General features: G+C 51.5%; 1 protein-coding gene across 3 annotated transcripts in view; it reads right to left on the reverse strand.

Moving 5' to 3' along the window:
- Positions 1–23,123, reverse strand: part of ZCCHC2 (zinc finger CCHC-type containing 2) — a 283,093-nt gene that overhangs the window by 161,913 nt on the left and 98,057 nt on the right. For 2 of the 3 annotated variants that reach the window (XM_078687777.1, XM_078687774.1), the window contains exon 7: positions 11,760–11,837. The exons of the other annotated variant lie outside the window; for it this stretch is intronic. In XM_078687777.1, coding sequence (XP_078543903.1) covers positions 11,760–11,837 — 78 coding nt within the window. The remainder of the gene's footprint in view (positions 1–11,759; positions 11,838–23,123) is intronic. 3 annotated transcript variants of the gene reach the window in all.

Raw genomic sequence — 23,123 nt, forward strand, 5'->3', positions numbered from 1 at the left:
ACGGATCGAACAATAAAGGGTTGTCATATTATCTCATCGATGCAATCCCTCCAAATAGACGAGGTGGAGATAGGGAGAAAAAACTGAGAAAGCTGGAGACTAGATACATTTTATTGTTAGATTCGAAGCATCCGAATGGATTGAACCTAACGGAAGATCTATACACTTGTCTAGAGTAGTGACTACAGAGAAAATTGGTCCTTTTTGACTATCCAACATAACCAGTCAAACAAGCTAATTATACAGATCTTTCGAACCCCCTACGAAACACAAAGGGAATATATACTATTATCAAAATAAAGTATTGGTGTTGACAATATTTTATACATCTTTATAATTGAACTTTTACACTAACAATTTTAAATACTTGTAAATATTTTAGAATTTTTTTTAGAATTCTTTTAAGTATTACATTACTATTTATAAGATCAAATCTAGTATTATGTTTTGTAGGAAAGGGAGAGAATATTACTGGTATATATATGTGTACAAATATGCATTCATGTTGTTGGGAAAAAAATTTTTTTGTCACCGTTTGGATACAATCTATCAGTTAATTACATAAAATCGATGTTTTATGCTGCCATTTAGAGACTTAAAGAATGAAACAATTTAGAAACAAACAACAGTAATGAACAGTCAGAATATGAAATGGTTTGTACTTATAAATGAGGTTATAGTGGCAAATTTAGATCAAACTGGTTTCAGATAAGAACACTCACTGTAAAGATATTAATAGCACTGGCACAATTAAGCACTTTTAATTTATTTTCACTAGAAATAAGACAGAACATCTACAGTATTGTATTACTTATATACAGCAGTTTTTGGGCTAATGTATTTTACATGGAATTTTTTAGCAAATAACAAATGTGTATTTTGCAACAAAAATGGTTGATATTAAATACATAAATGTATTTTACGTATAATTGATTATCAACTGAAAGCCGAATATGCACAGAACGTAATCCATATGAGCTGATAGACAAATCACTCTATGTCTATAGTGAAAAGTATTCATGTGATACACTAATGCAAGCACTGTCACTTTAAAAAACGCCTTCTGGGTAAACAAAAACTGTCGAGTGAACAAGCGGCGTTCGCGCTGCGAAACGCGTCTCAGACATACATATATACATACATATATATATATATATATATATATATATATATATACATACATATACATATACATATATATATATATATATATATATATATATACACATACATATACATACATATACATACATATACATACATATATACATATACACATATACATATACATATACATATACACATACATATACATATACTTGTCCGCCGAAACGCGTCTGATCGTATGTATTGGTGAATAAAAACCTTTGATTTGACCCACGGAGTCGGTGCCTGTTCTTCTGAAGCCTAAGTCAGGATTGGGAAAATATTTGAAAGCTGTCTGGAGCCTTCTACACCGACCCTCCTCATTCAGGAGCACCTAGCATCACGAGACAAACTTTGGAAATCTTTCTTCAACCCGAGGAATACTTGGTGCCCCCCGCGGTGATATCCAGATCCGGCTGACACTACTTCCGCAACGCAACCGTGAGTAATCCTGATCCAGTGGCGGCCGGAGGGCTGACAGGGACCTGGGGAACCACGAGATAGCGCAAGGGAGTGAGAGCAGAAGCCGGCACGTCTCTTTATAAAACCAGCGGGAGAGGGAGTCCTTCGCGTGCATACACAAGAAAGGCAGTGGGTGTCAAAGGAGAGCACTCAATTCCAATACAGCGATGTCAGCAGAATGGGACAAGGAACGTGAGCAGGCTGCTCTGGATATTTTCAAAGAGCAAACAGAGGCAGAACCAGCTCCAACAACCAGTGCAAGCGCACAGCAAACACCACAGGGAAATGAAACTAAGAAACTTGAAAAATTAAGAAAGGCTGAAGTTGCCAAATGGTGGGAATGCACTTCTCTCAAAAGATATCTCAATGTTGGCAGAGTTCCCAGAGGCCTAAGAGTGTTGGTGGCGCCCACATATGAGGATCCTGACCCAGCCATGCTGCAGGCCTGGGCGGATAACAGCGCTGAATCGTCACGCAATATGTTGCGCATCCTGGTTCAATTTGCCACATCAGACAGGGAGAGACTACTCCTGAAAATCAACTATGTTATGGAAGAACTGGCAAAACTTCCAAATCAAGATCTGGTCAAAAAGGGACTGGAAGATATTAATATCAGAGTTCAAAAATTGGAAAGCACCATCAAAATCAGGAAAGCAGAAAAATTTCAAAGGGACAGAAATGACTACCTGCAAGGCAGAATTTACACTTTTGCAAGGAAATTTGAAAACATACGCAGACAACAACTCTCCGCCACAGGCGGAATCCTTCCTTGCCCTCATACACTGAGCGAATCTGAAGTGAGCTCAGGAGCGGAGTCAGACCCAGAAGCAGGAAACAATGCCAACACACTAAAGACTGTCCCAAACCCCATCGATGAATTTGCTTTTTTACGGATGGAACGTCTAATGAGTCTAAGACCCAGAACGAGGAGATCAAAGTACTACCACCCAAACAAATCATCCAGCAGAAGGAGGAAAAACAGACGCTGGGGCAGACATGGCAAAAAGAACAAAAAACACATACAGACGCAACAGAAGACGATGAACAGAGACACAACAACCACCAACACAGTCATAAATCTTTCATCCATGGAGTTAACTAATGATGAAAAAAGAATTTTATCTCTGGGACTTTCCTTCTGCAAAGAGACTAATTTTAATTATGCAGAAACAAGAGTTGATCTTTATCAATTCACGCACAAATTAAAACTACAAAAATACTTTTGTTCACAAAAAGACAAAACTAACTAAATCAGACCCATAACTGAATCAACTACAATCCCACATCCTATGAGTGTATCAGACTTTGAGGTCCTGAGCGATATTACAGAATTGGAGTTGAACTTAGAAGATGGCAGTCTAACAAACACCCAAACAGGGGCAATGTCTAACATACAAATTTATGCATCGGAGAAAAGTCAGTTCAGACCAAAATCCACATTCTATCCTCCTATGCCCAGAGACAATATTGACATCTTTGCTGATAAAGTGATCTATGATCTCAAGGAATTAGCTCTCTCAAGCAGCAATAATTTCAACAAGAATATCAACATCCAGAGAAAGGAGTACGACATGTTAATGGAAAAGTTGAAACAAAGACCGGACATTGTAATACGTAACGCTGACAAGGGAGGCAATGTAGTGCTATGGCCTTTTGAGATGTACGACAAAGAGGCCATGTTCCAATTGCAGGACAGAGAATGCTACATTAGAACCAGTAGCACAAACATCTACAACATCAAGGAGAGATACCATGCCAGCCTCTATGACTGGAGAGGGAAGGGCCTCATCTCTAAACAAGAACTGGAAGTCCTGAAAAATGACTACCCAATCACTCCCCAAATGTATTTGATCCCCAAAATCCACAAGAACCCGAACTGTCCACCTGGGAGGCCGATAATTTCTGCTATAGGTAGTCTCTTTGAGAACGCTAGTAAATATATTGACCACTTCTTGCAACCAATCATGAGAACCTTGCCAGCCTTCCTCCAAGATACCGGGGATATTCTGAATTGTATAAATGACTTTGTTTGGACTGAAGATCTTAATTTCGTGACCTTAGATGTCCAGAGCTTGTATACAAGCATCAGACATAGTGATGGCTTAAGGGCAATGCAACACTTCCTGGGTAACAGAAATGTAACTTTGTTGCAACATACACTGATGCTGTTACATATGGCAGAATGGTGCCTGGAGAATAACACCTTCATGTACAACAAGCTACTGTACAAGCAAACACAGGGGACGGCCATGGGTACTTGCTTCGCCCCCAGCTATGCTAATTTGCATATGGGCTGGTGGGAGGAGCAAGTACTCATGACCCAACATCTTGACGCCTTCACTAACAACATTGTCTTGTACAGGCGATACATAGATGACGTCTTCATCTTATGGAGGGGTACAGAAGACAGCGCCCTCCAATTCTCCAGTGACAAACAATAACAATCTGAATCTTAAATTCACTTGTACGGCCAGCAAAGAAAAAAAAAATCACCTTTTTAGACGTTGAGGTTTTCCATGAGGGAGGAAAAATACAGACCCGCACCCACAGAAGAGAGACTGCAGGGAACACCATCTTGCACTCAACAAGCTTCCACCCCACAAGCCTCAAAGAAAGCATCCCCTATGCCGAATGCATAAGGATGAAGAGAAATTGCAGCCTACAGAAAGACCTGGACTTCTGCACAGACAACCTCTGTGCCAGACTCAAGGAAAGAGGGTACAGCTCGACCACCCTAAACAAAGCAAGACTTAAAAGTGACCATCTAGACAGGTCGGCCTTACTCCAAAAAAAGCCCAAAGCTACAAGTGACATCAGAACAACTGTCATCAACAATATGCCCAGACTGATTACAGGATACAACATGCACCATAAGAACATCAGGAAAATCCTGTACAGACACTGGCCACTGATTAAAAATGACAGTCATTGGACAGAGTTGTGCGAAACTCCCACAGTTGACCTTTAGAAGAGCAACTTCAATGAGCCAAGAATTGGTCAATTATGCACCATCTGCTCCGATCAAAAAGATCTGGTTGCATTCCCAACCTGGTTTCTACAAGTGCACTAAGTGCAAAGCCTGCCAACATGGGGTCAACACTAAATCGGTCGCATTCCCATTTGGGAAATCCCCTTTCAAAATCAGACAACACTACACTTGCAAAACAGACTTCGCAGTGTACGTGCTCAAATGCTCCTGCAATTTAATCTATGTGGGGAGTACCATACATCCAGCCCATGTGAGGATCCTCCAACACCTTAGGGCAATTGCCAATGACGATCCAGCATACCCTGTGGCTCGTCACATCAATGCTCACCACAGCGGTAAAACTGAGGAATTCACCTATTTTGTGTTGGACAGTGTAGCACCAAACATAAGGGGAGGGAACAGATTACAACAAGCACTGGCGTTGCCAATAGGTCTCGCAATAGGAAAGTTGGAGCTATTACAATTGCAAATAACAATGCCTTTTATTTTTGTTTTCATTTTAAAAACATAAAGGGCTTTGTCATTTACAAAACCAATAGCTCCAACTTTCCTACTGCGATACCTATTGGCAACGCCAGTGCTTGTTATTGTATGTGTGTCTGTTGTCTCCGAGTGTGCGCGCGTGGGTGTGTGCATATCAAGGCCGTGGAGGGTGCTGCAGACTGCTGTCTGCCCACAAGGGCTGTGTGTTTGCGTGACTCTAGGTCGTGCGGGTTCAAGCTCTGCCGCCTTCACGAAACCGGTCAGGACCGGAGCCGCTGCTGGAGTGTGGGGGCGTTCAGCAGGGCAAGGGGAGGAGGGTCACAAGGGACCTCTAATCCAAGAGCGTAGCTTCAAAAGAAGTGTGGCTACTTTTAGGAGAAGTGGCATTTACCATAACAAACATGCCGCGCGGCCATGAAAGAGACACAGCTGTGTGAAAGTGAAAGTGACGGCCGTGAAACGCTCTGTGGTGGGGGAGGGGCAGTTGTGAGAGGTGACGAAAGGCAGGAAAAGCAAAGCAGAGCAAATATTAGCTTGAGTGATTAAATAATGATTATCGCCACAGAAATTCAGACGTGTAAGTAGGGGTTATTAAAAATCGGAAATGTTGATCCATGACTAATCAGGTCGTGCTCCACTGGCAGTAATACTATTTACAAAGGTACATTTACACATGTAGATTTAATCATGCCTCTGTCTTGCCTAAGGATTTTGTATCTGAGCTGGGTGGCCGTGGTAATATCAGGAGCAGAAGTGGGGTTAAATAGGTTTCTGTGAGGAACAGGAGGTCTGGTGGGAGGTTATGATGGAGCTCCAAGGCATGTGTTGCGTAGGAAGCAACGGCTAGGAGAGAGAGAGAGATGTTGATAGGAGGGTTCTAATGTTTGCAGTGTGGCTTAGCTGGATGGTGCTGGTGGACCAGAGGTTCACGCACAGGGCACGGAAGAGGTGCAAATAGGTAGACACCGGCTTGGCTTTGGCATGCCAGCTGCGAGTCCACACAGCAGCTGCCATGAAAACCTGTCTAGGAAGGGGGGGGGGTTAGCGGGAGATAGGTATTGCTCTAGGCGCTCAGGAGGAGCACAGTGGCGGAAAACATGGCACGTAAGCAGTGGCGGGGAGAGAGCAGGGCGCAGAAGGGGGCTGAAAAGATGAGCATAGGGGACAGAAGGGGGCTGCAAAGCCTATTGGAATCCCTAGAGAGAGGGGCTACGAGCAGAGAAAGGGAACATGCCGCGCGGCCGTGAAAGAGACACTGCCGTGTGAAAGTGACCGCAGTGAAACGCTCTGTGGTGGGGAAAACACAGTAAGTCAGTATGCACTTTTTTTTATATCAATGTATTACGAAGCAACAGTGTCTATTTTAGGTGATAAATAAAGTAACCTCGCTCATGACATGGAGGTTATTTGCAAGCTAACACCATTGTAAGAGTTGAATATGAGTGGGGAGCGCTACATAGTGGGTGCCAAACTATGCTTTCAGGGCCTTTGTCATTTTCGGGACAATGCTCTTGCTGTGGGGTGTGAAAACAGTGCGCAGGACCTCTAACATCAGCTGCAGGCTAATTAAACTAGTTGTGTGAGCTGCGCAAAAGAAAACAAAGGCACCCTCCAGGAAACTCACCACAAAGTGGACACCGCGTGGGGAAACAAGTTTTAGGGCACACTCACCTCTCCGTCGGTATGCCGGCACGGGATGAGCCTTTGAACGGAGGGGAGTGTTTAGCAGGGAGCAGGTGTCTTTTGTAGTAAAAAACACCAGACTCAATTGGCTTCAGGTGACACCAAGGCAGTAACAGGCCTCGGTCTGCGCTGGTGCCAGTTCAAACCACTAATTACTCGCAAATGCGCACTGTGCCGGAATGTCAAGAAAGGTCCGAAAAAGACTCTCGCACTTAGTAGTTTGTTCAGCCAAGTATTTAATGGCGTGGGCCTAAACTATTTCTCTGTTCATGTGGTGCTGAAAAATAACTGGAAGATAGGAGAAATAAATAGCAAAAACAGCTGCAAAACTAGCGCTCTGATAGTGCGCAGTCGTCTAAATGAGACCCGAGCGTGCAGAAAAACCGCATGCGAGTAAGTGACATAACGACCATAGACACCAACAACTGTATAAGTACGTCTGAATGAACGGCAGGCAAATAGAAAAAAACGCCTGCGTGTTATTAGCAAGGCATCTAAAAAAAACTTGTACAATGCGGTAGTCATCACGCGCGACATGGAAATACTCCCCACATAGGATAACAAGTATGTGGATCAAAAGAAAAGTGAGATTTAGTGCATGGGGGAGGGGGTATATTTACAAGTCCGGGAGAGAAAATAAACAAGCACGTCAATCAAACTAAGAAATGAACGCATCTTCATCTTTTACTAGCTCGGTTACCAAATACACACTATCTGAAACAAGGGGGAATGCAGAGCGGCCGGGAAACTGAAAGTACGGCCGGCCTGCGGCCGGCCATGAATAATTAGGGGAGGAGAAGCCCTTTGATGTGCTGTGCGGCCGGGAATGCGCGTGCTTGTTTGCTCACGTGATTCACGTGAACTCTAAGAAAACCGCAGCGCAAGAAGCCCTTGGTTTGACGAGGATTTCGAGCACTTGAATTCTCGCTCCCTCAATGCGCTTGCGCGCATTGTAGGTCACGAGACCTAAAAATGAGTACAGTAAAAATAAACAAGCGCAAAGCAGAGAGCGGGTGACGAGACGCATGGCGAGCAGCAGCCTTTGATGTGCCAGCCTGCCATGGAGTGAATAATTAGGGGAGGAGAAATGCCGGCCTGAGGCCGAGAGCAAAGCAACAGATGGCTTTGATGTGGAAGCTCGTGCACGCCTTGTGCACTTTTCAAAATCCGCTGGAGAGCCCCTTGGCAGAAAGTATGGTTTGACTGGAATAGGAAAGGTCGAGCCCTAAAAACTGAGACGACTTGAATCCAAATACATAATCGAGCTCAACAGTAAGATCCCCTTTGGGCTCAATGCTGATGAGGCACTTAGTGTACATCTATGACATGCCACTTGTTTATAGTGTAAACATCCCTACTCACTGTTCCAGAGATAAGCCCAACTACTGATTAACATCTAGTTTCACCATCCTAGGACCTGGTCCTTTTTAACTCACTTAGTGCACTCATTATTCCTTTTATTTATTTCTTTTCCACCTTTATTACACACACTCACCACTAATTATAATAACCATGTAGCTCCAAACATGCTCGGTAGCCACCACGACTTCATAGTCCCCCCCCTTCAACCAAGTAACACATGTCTGTCCCGCCATTAGTGACACCCGCTACATTCAGCAGAGTCATCATTTTCATATCGTGATAATTCTAGGCATCTCGCCATTGAGACGTGAGCAAAAGCCCACTTGGGCAGGACTCCAAATTTGCCGAATTATCACCACTTTAAACATTTACGCACAGCGTATAAACAAACCTTGAGGTCACCTACAAATCATTGAATAACACCTCAAGCTAAACTGCACGCAACACGCGCAGTTACTCCTTCTACATGTGCACTTGCACCATTTCACAGTCTGTACCGGGAAACAGCTAATTGGTGGCCTATGGACAGGGAGATTGCACTGACTAGCCCTGGAGTTCATCGAACTCACTACATGGCACACGGTGCCCCCGCGGCCCCCCAAACACGACCAAAATGAGGGGGTAGCTTACATACAGAGCCCAAATACATTCCCTCAGAACACAGAGGAAAATGTGCCCCTGTAGGTCGTAAGGACATATAAATCAAATAGGCCTGCACGCTTGACACTAACTTTGAAACGCGCGGGAGCAGGGATGCACCAAAACACGTCGTGCAGGGACCATGATTAGGAAAAAAGAGGTTACAGACTACTGAGCGGCCACAAACATACACTTGGAGTTAGGAACTCTTCCATGTCTAAACCGGCATGGAAAAGACAGCAGTCATTTAGTTGATTTAGATTAACCACTTACAGATAAATTGTTTAAAATTATTTCGACATGAGATGTACACACACTGACATGAACCATTAATTGTAAAGAAGTATTTACAATGTTTCACAAAGTTTATGTTTGATGTGTCACAATGACTTGCATGTTTTACAGTGCAATTAACTCTTCTATGTTTACAGTCAAACACCTAATTATGTCACATGGTTGTTCCAACACCTATCAAACATGCACTAGTATAAATAAGGCTCACTAACTTGGTGTAAAGCAGATGAAGTGAACAAGGCGGACTTGTCCGCCGAAACGCGTCTGATCGTATGTATTGGTGAATAAAAACCTTTGATTTGACCCACGGAGTCGGTGCCTGTTCTTCTGAAGCCTAAGTCAGGATTGAGAATATATATATATATATATAAATATAAATATAAATATATATACATATATATATATATATATATATATATATATACACACACATATATATACACACATATATATACATATACACATACATATATATATACATATACATATATATATATACATATACATATATATATATACACACATACATATACACACACACACATATATACATATATCTGAAGACAAAACAGAACCCGTAGGGCCTGAATATTAGTAGTGTTGCAAAAAAACTTTGGAGAACAAAAAATATGTGATTCGCAGTTCACATTAATCAAGATAACCCTTGTGTCAACACCTCTCAGGGTATATATCAATCCACCCTTTTGCACTATAGAAAGGTGTTGCAATTATTTCTTTTCACGAACAAGTTCAAATAGTCTTCTTTTTATATCTGGTTGACGCGTTTCAGCGCATTTTATCTGGTTCTCATCAGGACTGTAGGCCAAAGGAAACCTTGCCAGTAAGTCGGTCTCAGCGTCTGCATAGAAACCGTCAGCCTCGGCCGAGCTTAATCACAGAAACATGTAATCCAAGTCTACAAGAAGAGGAAGAGTTGTCGGGCCGTCCGTATGGATAAAATAAACGCTTGGAAGTTTGCGGTCAATAATCCTCAGCAAACAGTCTGTCGGCTTAATCCCGCGCTGTAACGCTCTCGCTGCGAGTTCAGAACACCATGTGGACTTACTTCTCGCGACGGAGGCTCTTGCCGTCTCAACGGCGATCTGTCCCTAGACGGTGACTAGTGCCTTGCCCGCTTAATCGACGTTTATCTTAACGTCGACGGCTAACAATCAGGAATCTGCTTCTTTTTGGACACTGGAGAAGCAGACCAGCACAGTTTTCTGCATTCTTCATGAGAGGAGGGCTCTTTGAGAGCAGGAGTCCTCCCAAGGCCACTTTTGGGATGACTCTTTCCTCTCTCCAGCAAGGCATGAAGTTTAATCTTCTCCCTGTCACGGAGAGTCCTCTTGGAGAAAGGCTGACAGTAATAACATTTTGTCTGGGTTGTGTGAGGCTGGTAAACACACGATGCACACAGAATGTGGGTCCGATCTTGCCATCTTCTTCCCACAGGAAGGACATTTATTGAATAAAACCGGCATTTCTGACAGAAAATAAGTTGCTAGTCAGAAAAACACAGAACAGCTACGCACAGTCAAAAATGTCGAATGTAAAAAGAAAAAAACAATTTCTGACTACAAATAGCCGAAAAAAGACTAGCTCAAGCTCCAGGATCCTCACAGAAGGAGCCGGAAAAAAGAACTGACCCAACTGTCTCCTGTGGTGCATGATGGGAGCAGGGGGCTCCTGGAGGTCTTAAAGGTAAGGTGTCCCGGTTCTTGGAATCCTTAAAGGCAGGGGGCCAGTGTTTTTAATGCTGTGACGTTTTTTCTTCTATGCAGCCTATGAGCGAATTACCTGCTATTACTTGGCTTTTTTTCTGAAAATAAAGGGCTGTGTTTGAACACTATTACAGTGTATGAACTCTGTTGCAGTGTTTATATTAGAGACTTTGAGGAGTATCCCCTGGAAGAGAACTAAACTTACATAGTTACATTTCCATTCCGTAAATTCAATATGTTTTACAGTATCTGCCATTTATTTCGATTTTTTCTTGCATTAGTCCTTTTGTGTTTAGATTATTACCAGCCTTTACTTTAACTACAATTCTATTTTCACGCTTTAATGGCCTCATTTTAGTGGGATTGTGGAGTCTTGAGGTTTTTAATTATGTTTTTCACATTTACTCTGGTGTCAATTATACCAACAATGGAGGGGTGAGGAAACAAAGTGCTAAATGATTTACATCAATTTTCCCCTAGAATACAGAGAAAACGCAATTTCATAGATCACCTTATGTGGTATGAATATTCCTTTACATATGGTCTACCTGGAGTTATACAAAGTTTAAGTTCAGCAATGGAACTTTTCTGGTGCTTTTCGAAATTAGAACTTGTTCCACTGCGATTAGTGGTTACCTAAACAGAGATGTATGAGTAGGTTCTCTCTGTAGTAAGAGAAGAGATTCTTTCTTGCAATATTAGGTGTTATTAGCTAGAAGAGGTCTATCCCCAGTCTTTAAACGGACTATGAAAATTGAAGCAGCTGCAGAATTTGAAGTAAATTTTAAAAAATAGTCATGGAGGTTGTATTAAAGGTTTTCTACTTGAATACTCAGGTTATGGTTGAAATTTTATTTAGCAGACACCTGTTAACTTCACTACCAATTTTTGTAATGGAGGAAATATTTACTGGTCCTTAAGTACTACATTAACAAATGAATTAGAAACATCAATGCAATCCTCATCATTTCACCTACCATCTTCCGGGCTGGAAGCCTCAGAACTGTCCTCAAATTTCTCACATGTTTTTGACTTCAAAGAGTGCGACAAATTATCTGCAGGGGAAATAAACAAACACATCTCAAAGGGACTTACAAATTTACTTTTAATTGTCTTATAATTCTGGATAGGGGAAAGCATCTCAAAGTATTAACATACACCCTCAAAAAATGAGGATGCAAAGTCTATCAGAAGTGAGATGCCTAGCAAGGAAAGTGATTATGTATTAGCAACGAGTGCATGTCTCATAGTATGCGAGGACCTCCTGACAACAAGACAGCTTAGATCAAACAAATTATTTATGTTTGTGATGGATACCCCAATAGCAGATATCACAACTTCGAATTCACACCAGGTGCCAGACTGAATCCCGAAACTTTTCTCCTGCAATTCCCCTGCACATGCTAGTGGTTCTGTTTTGGATCGATACCTCCCCAGAAATTTTGAAACAACCCCTGTGCACTGACGTAAGTTTTTAAATGTTCCCATTTTTGCACCCCCAGATGCAGAATGGGAACAGGTGTAGGTAACAACGTATGGATTCCTAATTTGAGTTCTTTTTGCAGATTAAAAACAAGCCATTCCACAGAAAGGGGAGGTGCAGTGCAGTGAGGAATCTGTGGTCAGAGATTGTGTCCAATAGAAAGAGTTACTGGAAGCACATAACTTCTTCAAATGGATACTCAAAACAGCAGAAGCCTCACATAAGAATAGATAAACTGGAAGGACTTGTGAAGTGGACTCCAAATAAAAAGTCTATTAGGACCGACCAGGCAAAATTACCTTCCTATTAAACCTGGTTGTTAAAGCATAGTGCTTCATGAACGTATGCAATAAAGATCCACGTCGCAGGGTGGCAGCTGGCAAGTATAGGCACTCCACATCCCAACATAGGGGTAGCAGCCTTAGCCCTTCTAATGGCTGCTTTCTGGCCAGTACGTAGCATATCTTAATGCAGAGGACTATCCCCCCCCCCCCCCGACAGAGTCCTTTTCTGAACAAATTAGGTTTTTTACACTTCAGAAACTCCCCCCCAAAAAAAGATAGCTCACAAAGTGCTCTTCAGTGTGATCAATAAAGTTTAAAGCGGATTACATTTTCCCTAGTGTTTTGAAGGGGTGAGAGTGCAAACAATGCTGTCCTTGAATGAAGTAGATCAATGAAACAAGCATTTGCAATGAGATAGGTCTCGCAGTTACACGAGTTAAAGCCATTTGCATTGTAAATGACAATGCTTTTTAGGTCTCGGGCCTAGCGTACACTGCGCGCGTGCAGTGTCGCGCAGCGAGAGTCCTTTTACCGGGGTTTAGAAAATGGACCTAGAAATTCCACGCAGCTCGTGTGTGTTATTTCGTAGGTCCATTTTCATTGGCCTTTGCGTGCATGTACTTTTGAAACAAAACACGCAATAGGCCATGGGCGGTTGCGTAGTTCTGCCCATGGCCTATTGGTGTCTGTTACGCGCACCAAAGGCCATATATCTTACGGCTGCGATAATTAAAGACAGCGATCGCTTTCAATGCTGCTTGTCTCATTAGATAAAGACTGGTCCAGTCAGCATTGAACCACATAAACCGGTACTTCTTGTATAGTGGAGAATTCGCTCTTCTCTCCAGCAGCGCCTGCCGTGAACCCGGGATTCATCTAATTGCAGTGCCCTCTGTGGCAGCCTTTGTTTTCCCCGACTCGCTTTCAGCCCAGAGCCTCCATGGTCGTTTCACGTTAGTCCCTGGGTGAAAAGCTGGAGTCCGAACACTAAGATCTGCCCATGGGCCATGGATAAAGCATGCAGCGGCATTAAAGTGGACTCGCGCCTTGCCTAAATTTGATTCACCCCTGTATGAAATACTTTTGGTTTCTGCAGTTTGAATTCACCCATGTACCCGGACCCGATGTTCTAAAAGAAGTGTGAGTGCATGTATTTGGGAGGCACTGGGTGGTTTCTCACCTCCTGGGGGCGTGGCTTTGTACGCATTTATATTGGGAATGAAAGTTAACTTGAACAATTCGTGAACAAGCCCGAGCTGTGGATTTGGCTATCACGCTCCCTCACTTTGTGCACAGTTATTTATGGTGTTTATTTATGGTGTATGTGCTATCGTGTACGCAACCCTGCACACTTCTCTGCCCTCACTATGATGTCTGCGGCTTCTATAATCATGTTTATCCTGTGCCTTTTTATGTGCAATCACCCCACCATGATGTTTTGCTAAACTCTTCCCTCGGGTGATTTCTCGACTCTTCCAGCTGTGCCTTGGCTTCTGATCCGCGTGCCTCCCATGGGGGCAGATCTAGTCTGTGATGTCCTGGTTTTGCTGAACCGACGGTGCATTAATATGCCGTGCACCTCCCTTGCGCTCCGTGTGCGCAGGAGCAGGAATCTAGGGCAGAGCTGGGGTGCAGCCAAGTTTGCGAGGATGAGCTGTGATCCTCTGCACCTGTACGCTCAGTGGGGCCCCTCACTGTCCCTGTGTGGGTGGGTGTCCCCCTCGTGGGTGTCCTTACTGTTCGCGGGCATTTAAAGACATGCTGATGATGTGTGCACTCCGCTACTGCACAGTCCATTCCTGCACCCTACGGCGTGCGAGTGTAAAGGCATGCCGCTGATCTGGGCTACTCTCCTGTCCTTGCCTGTCGCTTACTGTCCGTGGGGGTGTAAAGGGTGAGCGTGACGGCAGATTGAGCGTGACGGCAACGCGAGCGAGCAACAGCAGCGCGAGAGCGACTGCAGAGCGAGAGCGACTGCAGAGCGAGAGCGACTGCAGAGCGAGAGCGACTGCAGAGCGAGAGCGACTGCAGAGCGAGAGCGACTGCAGTGGGAGTGTTCCAGAGAGAGCAGGGTATGCTTGTGCGCTTACACGGTGTACTGACTCACAGGAGCTAATACAAAGAACAGCTGAACACGTGTCTTGGGAGCTTCATGGAGGCAGCCGGCCCTCTGTGAAGGGAGCAGCAAGGAGGGGACGCCCCAACCAATCAAGCGCAACAACTCACAACCTACTGTACGATTACAGCACAGGCCAAAGGGCAGAGCTAGGTCTTTTCGCATTACGTAGGGTGAGCACTGTGAGAGTGTGCTGGGTACGAAAACTCGAACTAAGACCACCTCCACATGCTCGACCACCTCCACATGCTCGACCACCACCACCACCTCCACACGCACCACCTCCACACGCACCACCTCCACACGCACCACCTCCACACGCACCACCACCACCACCACCACTTCCACACGCTCCACCACCACCACTACCTCCACACGCTCCACCACCACCTCCACACGCTCCACCACCACCACCACACGCTCCACCACCACCACCACACGCTCCACCACCACCACCACCACACGCTCCACCACCACCACCACACGCTCCACCACCACCACCACCTCCACAAGCTCCACCACCTCCACACGCTCCACCACCACCACCACCACCACCACCTCCACAAGCTCCACCACCTCCACAAGCTCCACCACCACCACCCCCACACGCTCCACCTCCACCACCTCCACACGCTCCACCACCACCACCACCTCCACACGCTCCACCACCACCACCACCTCCACACGCTCCACCACCACCACCTCCACACGCTCCACCACCACCACCACACGCTCCACCACCACCACCACCACCACCTCCACACGCTCCACCACCACCTCCACACGCTCCACCACCACCTCCACACGCTCCACCACCACCACCTCCACACGCTCCACCACCACCACCTCCACACGCTCCTCCACCACCACCTCCACACGCTCCTCCACCACCACCTCCACACGCTCCACCACCACCACCTCCACACGCTCCACCACCTCCACCACCACCACACGCTCCACCACCACACGCTCCACCACCACATGCTCCACCACACGCTCCACCACCACCACACGCTCCACCACCACACGCTCCACACGCACCACCACCACCACCTCCACACGCACCACCACCACCTCCACCACACGCTCCTCCTCCACCACACGCTCCACCACCACCTCCACACGCTCCACCACACGCTCCACCACCACCACCACAAGCTCCACCACCTCCACCACCACCACCTCCACACGCTCCACCTCCACACGCTCCACCACCACCACTTCCACACGCTCCACCACCACCACCACCACCACCACCTCCACACGCTCCACCTCCACACGCTCCACCACCACCACCACCACTTCCACACGCTCCACCACCACCACCACCACTACCTCCACACGCTCCACCACCACCTCCACACGCTCCACCACCACCACCACACGCTCCACCACCACCACCACCACGCTCCACCACCACCACCACCACACGCTCCACCACCACCACCTCCACAAGCTCCACCACCTCCACACGCTCCACCACCTCCACACGCTCCACCACCTCCACACGCTCCACCACCACCTCCACACGCTCCACCTCCACCACCTCCACACGCTCCACCACCACCACCTCCACACGCTCCACCACCACCTCCACACGCTCCACCACCACCACCTCCACACGCTCCACCACCACCACCTCCACACGCTCCTCCACCACCACCTCCACACGCTCCACCACCACCACCACCACCTCCACACGCTCCACCACCACCTCCACACGCTCCACCACCACCACCACCTCCACACGCTCCACCACCACCACCACCTCCGCACGCTCCACCACCACACGCTCCACCACCACACGCTCCACCACCACACGCTCCACCACCACACGCTCCACCACCACACGCTCCACCACCACACGCTCCACCACCACACGCTCCACCACCACACGCTCCACCACCACACGCTCCACCACCACACGCACCACCACCACCACACGCACCACCACCACCACACGCTCCACCACCACCACACGCTCCACCACCACCACACGCTCCACCACCACCACACGCTCCACCACCACACGCTCCACCACCACCACCTCCACCACACGCTCCACCACCACCTTCACAAGCTCCACCACCTCCACACGCTCCACCACCTCCACCACCACCACCTCCACACGCTCCACCTCCACCTGCTCCACCACCACCTCCACACGCTCCACCACCACCACCTCCACATGCTCCACCACCACCACCACCACCACCTCCACACGCTCCACCACCACCACCTCCACACGCTCCACCACCACCACCACCACCACACGCTCCACCACCACACGCTCCACACGCTCCACCACCACCACCACCACAAGCTCCACCACCTCCACACGCTCCACCACCTCCACACGCTCCACCACCACCACCTCCACACGCTCCACCACCACCACCTCCACACGCTCCACCACCACCTCCACAAGCTCCACCACCTCCACACGCTCCACCACCACCACCACCTCCACAAGCTCCACCACCTCCACACGGTCCACCACCACCACCACCGCACGCTCCACCACCTCCACACGGTCCACCACCACCACCACCGCACGCTCCACCACCTCCACACGCTCCACCACCACCACCACCGCACGCTCCACCACCACACGCTCCACCACCACACGCTCCACCACCACCACACGCTCCACCACCACCACACGCTCCACACGCTCCACCACCACCACCACCTCCACACGCACCACCACCACCTCCACCTCCACAAGCTCCACCACCTCCACAAGCTCCACCACCTCCACACGCTCCACCACCTCCACCACCGCACGCTCCACCACCACACGCTCCACACGCACCACACGCTCCACACGCTCCACCACCTCCACACGCACCACCACCACCTCCACCTCCACCTCCACAAGCTCCACCACCTCCACAAGCTCCACCACCTCCACACGCTCCACCACCTCCACACGCTCCACCACCTCCACCACCGCACGCTCCACCACCACCACCTCCACACGCACCTCCACCACCACCACCACCACCACACTCCTCCACCACACTCCTCCACCACCACCACCACCACCACACTCCTCCACCACACTCCTCCACCACCACCACCACCACCACACTCCTCCACCACACTCCTCCACCACCACCACGACCAACTCCTCCACCACCACCACCACACTCCTCCACCACACTCCTCCACCTCCACCACGACCAACTCCTCCACCACCACCACCACCACCACACACTCCTCCACCACCACCACCACCACCACACACTCCTCCACCACCACCACCACCACCACCACACACTCCTCCACCACCACCACCACCACCACCACACACTCCTCCACCACCACCACCACCACCACCACACACTCCTCCACCACCACCACCACCACCACCACACACTCCTCCACCACCACCACCACCACCACCACACACTCCTCCACCACCACCACCACCACACACTCCTCCACCACCACCACCACCACACACTCCTCCACCACCACCACCACCACACACTCCTCCACCACCACCACCACCACACACTCCTCCACCACCACCACCACCACCACACTCCTCCACCACACTCCTCCACCACACTCCTCCACCACACTCCTCCACCACACTCCTCCACCACACTCCTCCACCACACTCCTCCACCACACTCCTCCACCACACTCCTCCACCTCCACCACACTCCTCCACCACACTCCTCCACCACACTCCTCCACCACACTCCTCCACCACACTCCTCCACCACACTCCTCCACCACACTCCTCCACCACACTCCTCCACCACACTCCTCCACCACACTCCTCCACCACACTCCTCCACCACACTCCTCCACCACACTCCTCCACCTCCACCACCACCACCACCACCACACTCCTCCACCACCACACACTCCTCCACCACCACCACCACACTCCTCCACCACCACCACCACACTCCTCCACCACCACCACACACTCCTCCACCACCACCACACACTCCTCCACCACCACCACCACCACACACTCCTCCACCACCACCACCACACACTCCTCCACCACCACCACCACACACTCCTCCACCACCACCACCACCACACACACTCCTCCACCACCACCACCACACACACCTCCACCACCACCACCACACACACACCTCCACCACCACCACCACACACACACCTCCACCTCCACCACCACCACACACACCTCCACCTCCACCACACACACCTCCACCACCACCACACCACACACACCTCCACCTCCACCACCACACCACACACTCCTCCACACACTCCTCCACCACCACCACACACTCCTCCACCACCACCACACACTCCTCCACCACCACCACACACACCTCCACCTCCACCACCACCACACACCACCTCCACCACCACCACACACTCCTCCACCACCACCACACACTCCTCCACCACCACCACACACTCCTCCACCACCACCACACACTCCTCCACCACCACCACACACTCCTCCACCACCACCACACACTCCTCCACCACCACCACACACTCCTCCACCACCACCACACACTCCTCCACCACCACCACACACTCCTCCACCACCACCACACACTCCTCCACCACCACCACACACTCCTCCACCACCACCACACACTCCTCCACCACCACCACACACTCCTCCACCACCACCACACACTCCTCCACCACCACCACACACTCCTCCACCACCACCACACACTCCTCCACCACCACCACACACTCCTCCACCACCACCACACCCTCCTCCACCACCACCACACACACCTCCACCACCACACACACCTCCACCACCACACACACCTCCACCACCACACACACCTCCACCACCACACACACCTCCACCACCACACACACCCCCACCACCACACACACCCCCACCACCACACACACCCCCACCACCACACACACCTCCACCACCACCCACACCTCCACCACCACACACACACCTCCACCACCACACACACCTCCACCACCACACACACCTCCACCACCACACACACCTCCACCACCACACACACCTCCACCACCACACACACACCTCCACCACACACACACCTCCACCACACACACACCTCCACCACACACACACCTCCACCACCACACACACCTCCACCACCACACACACCTCCACCACCACACACACACCTCCACCACCACACACACACCTCCACCACCCACACACACCTCCACCACCACACACACCTCCACCACCACACACACCTCCACCACCACACACACCTCCACCACCACACACACCTCCACCACCACACACACCTCCACCACCACACACACCTCCACCACCACACACACCTCCACCACCACACACACCTCCACCACCACACACACCTCCACCACCACACACACCTCCACCACCACACACACCTCCACCACCACACACTCCACCACCACCACCCCCGCCACACTCCACCTCCACCCCCGCCACACTCCACCTCCACCTCCACCACCACCCCCGCCACACTCCACCACCACCCCCGCCACACTCCACCTCCACCTCCACCACCACCCCCGCCACACTCCTCCACCACCGCCACACTCCACCACCACCACCACCCCCGCCACACTCCACCTCCACCACCACCCCCGCCACACTCCACCTCCACCACCACCCCCGCCACACTCCACCTCCACCACCACCCCCGCCACACTCCACCTCCACCACCACCCCCGCCACACTCCACCTCCACCACCACCCCCGCCACACTCCACCACCACCACCACCCCCGCCACACTCCACCGCCACACTCCACCACCACCACCACCCCCGCCACACTCCACCACCACCACCACCACCCCCGCCACACTCCACCATCACCCCCGCCACACTCCACCACCACCCCCGCCACACTCCACCACCTCCACCACCACCCCCGCCACACTCCACCTCCACCACCACCCCCGCCACACTCCACCTCCACCATCACCCCCGCCACACTCCACCACCACCCCCGCCACACTCCACCACCTCCACCACCACCCCCGCCACACTCCACCACCACCACCACCACCACCACCCCCGCCACACTCCACCACCACCACCACCACCACCCCCGCCACACTCCACCACCACCACCACCACCACCCCCGCCACACTCCACCACCACCACCACCACCCCCGCCACACTCCACCACCACCACCCCCGCCACACTCCACCTCCACCACCACCCCCGCCACACTCCACCTCCACCACCTCCACCACCACACTCCACCTCCACCACCTCCACCACCACCCCCGCCACACTCCACCTCCACCACCACCCCCGCCACACTCCACCACCACCACCACCCCCGCCACACTCCACCACCACCACCACCCCCGCCACACTCCACCTCCACCACCACCCCCGCCACACTCCACCTCCACCACCACCTCCACCACCACCCCCGCCACACTCCACCACCACCACCACCCCCGCCACACTCCACCTCCACCACCTCCACCACCACACTCCACCTCCACCACCTCCACCACCACCCCCGCCACACTCCACCTCCACCACCACCACCACCACCCCCGCCACACTCCACCACCACCACCACCACCACCACCCCCGCCACACTCCACCACCACCACCACCCCCGCCACACTCCACCTCCACCACCACCCCCGCCACACTCCACCTCCACCACCACCCCCGCCACACTCCACCACCACCCCCGCCACACTCCACCTCCACCACCACCCCCGCCACACTCCACCTCCACCACCACCCCCGCCACACTCCACCTCCACCACCTCCACCACCACCCCCGCCACACTCCACCACCACCCCCGCCACACTCCACCACCACCCCCGCCACACTCCACCACCACCCCCGCCACACTCCACCTCCACCACCACCCCCGCCACACTCCACCTCCACCACCACCCCCGCCACACTCCACCTCCACCACCACCACCACCACCCCCGCCACACTCCACCACCACCACCACCACCACCACCCCCGCCACACTCCACCACCACCACCACCACCACCCCCGCCACACTCCACCTCCACCACCACCCCCGCCACACTCCACCTCCACCACCACCCCCGCCACACTCCACCTCCACCACCACCCCCGCCACACTCCACCACCACCCCCGCCACACTCCACCTCCACCACCACCCCCGCCACACTCCACCTCCACCACCACCCCCGCCACACTCCACCTCCACCACCTCCACCACCACCCCCGCCACACTCCACCACCACCCCCGCCACACTCCACCACCACCCCCGCCACACTCCACCACCACCCCCGCCACACTCCACCACCACCCCCGCCACACTCCACCACCACCACCCCCGCCACACTCCACCACCACCACCCCCGCCACACTCCACCACCACCACCCCCGCCACACTCCACCACCACCACCCCCGCCACACTCCACCACCACCCCCGCCACACTCCACCACCACCACCCCCGCCACACTCCACCACCACCACCCCCGCCACACTCCACCACCACCACCCCCGCCACACTCCACCACCACCCCCGCCACACTCCACCACCACCCCCGCCACACTCCACCACCACCCCCGCCACACTCCACCACCACCCCCGCCACACTCCACCACCACCCCCGCCACACTCCACCACCACCCCCGCCACACTCCACCACCACCCCCGCCACACTCCACCACCACCCCCGCCACACTCCACCACCACCCCCGCCACACTCCACCATCACCCCCGCCACACTCCACCATCACCCCCGCCACACTCCACCGTCACCCCCGCCACACTCCACCGTCACCCCCGCCACACTCCACCGTCACCCCCGCCACACTCCACCGTCACCCCCGCCACACTCCACCGTCACCCCCGCCACACTCCACCGTCACCCCCGCCACACTCCACCGTCACCCCCGCCACACTCCACCATCACCCCCGCCACACTCCACCATCACCCCCGCCACACTCCACCATCACCCCCGCCACACTCCACCATCACCCCCGCCACACTCCACCACCACCACCCCCGCCACACTCCACCACCACCACCCCCGCCACACTCCACCACCACCCCCGCCACACTCCACCACCACCCCCGCCTTCGGATTATTGCATGTTGTCGTCTTGGAAGAAGTCTTTGGTAGTCACGAGATAGGCGACTCCTCTCTTGGACGATAGTGCGCATGGGCATCGGCTCCATCCTTAAGATTGTTTTTTGCCATGATGGGAAAAGATGGAGTTAGTAGAAATAAAGAAGGGATGTCCATGTGCATATCTAATTAAGATGAAACTGGAACAGATACAGGTCCCGGGGAGGCGGGAGGGCATATAGAAATCTGCAGCTCTACATGCCAAGAACAGATGCATACTGGTAAGTAGCATTTTCCGTTCGAGGCATATGAGCTGTAGATTCTACACTTTGCATTGATTGTGCAGCAGTGTTCACCTGTATCCGTTGCAGTAGTTTGAAAGTTTTTAGGACAGCTTGGCCTACTGCAGCT

Source organism: Lissotriton helveticus, chromosome 4_1 (genome assembly GCF_964261635.1).
Source record: "Lissotriton helveticus chromosome 4_1, aLisHel1.1, whole genome shotgun sequence".
NCBI classification, from domain to species: Eukaryota; Metazoa; Chordata; class Amphibia; order Caudata; family Salamandridae; genus Lissotriton; species Lissotriton helveticus.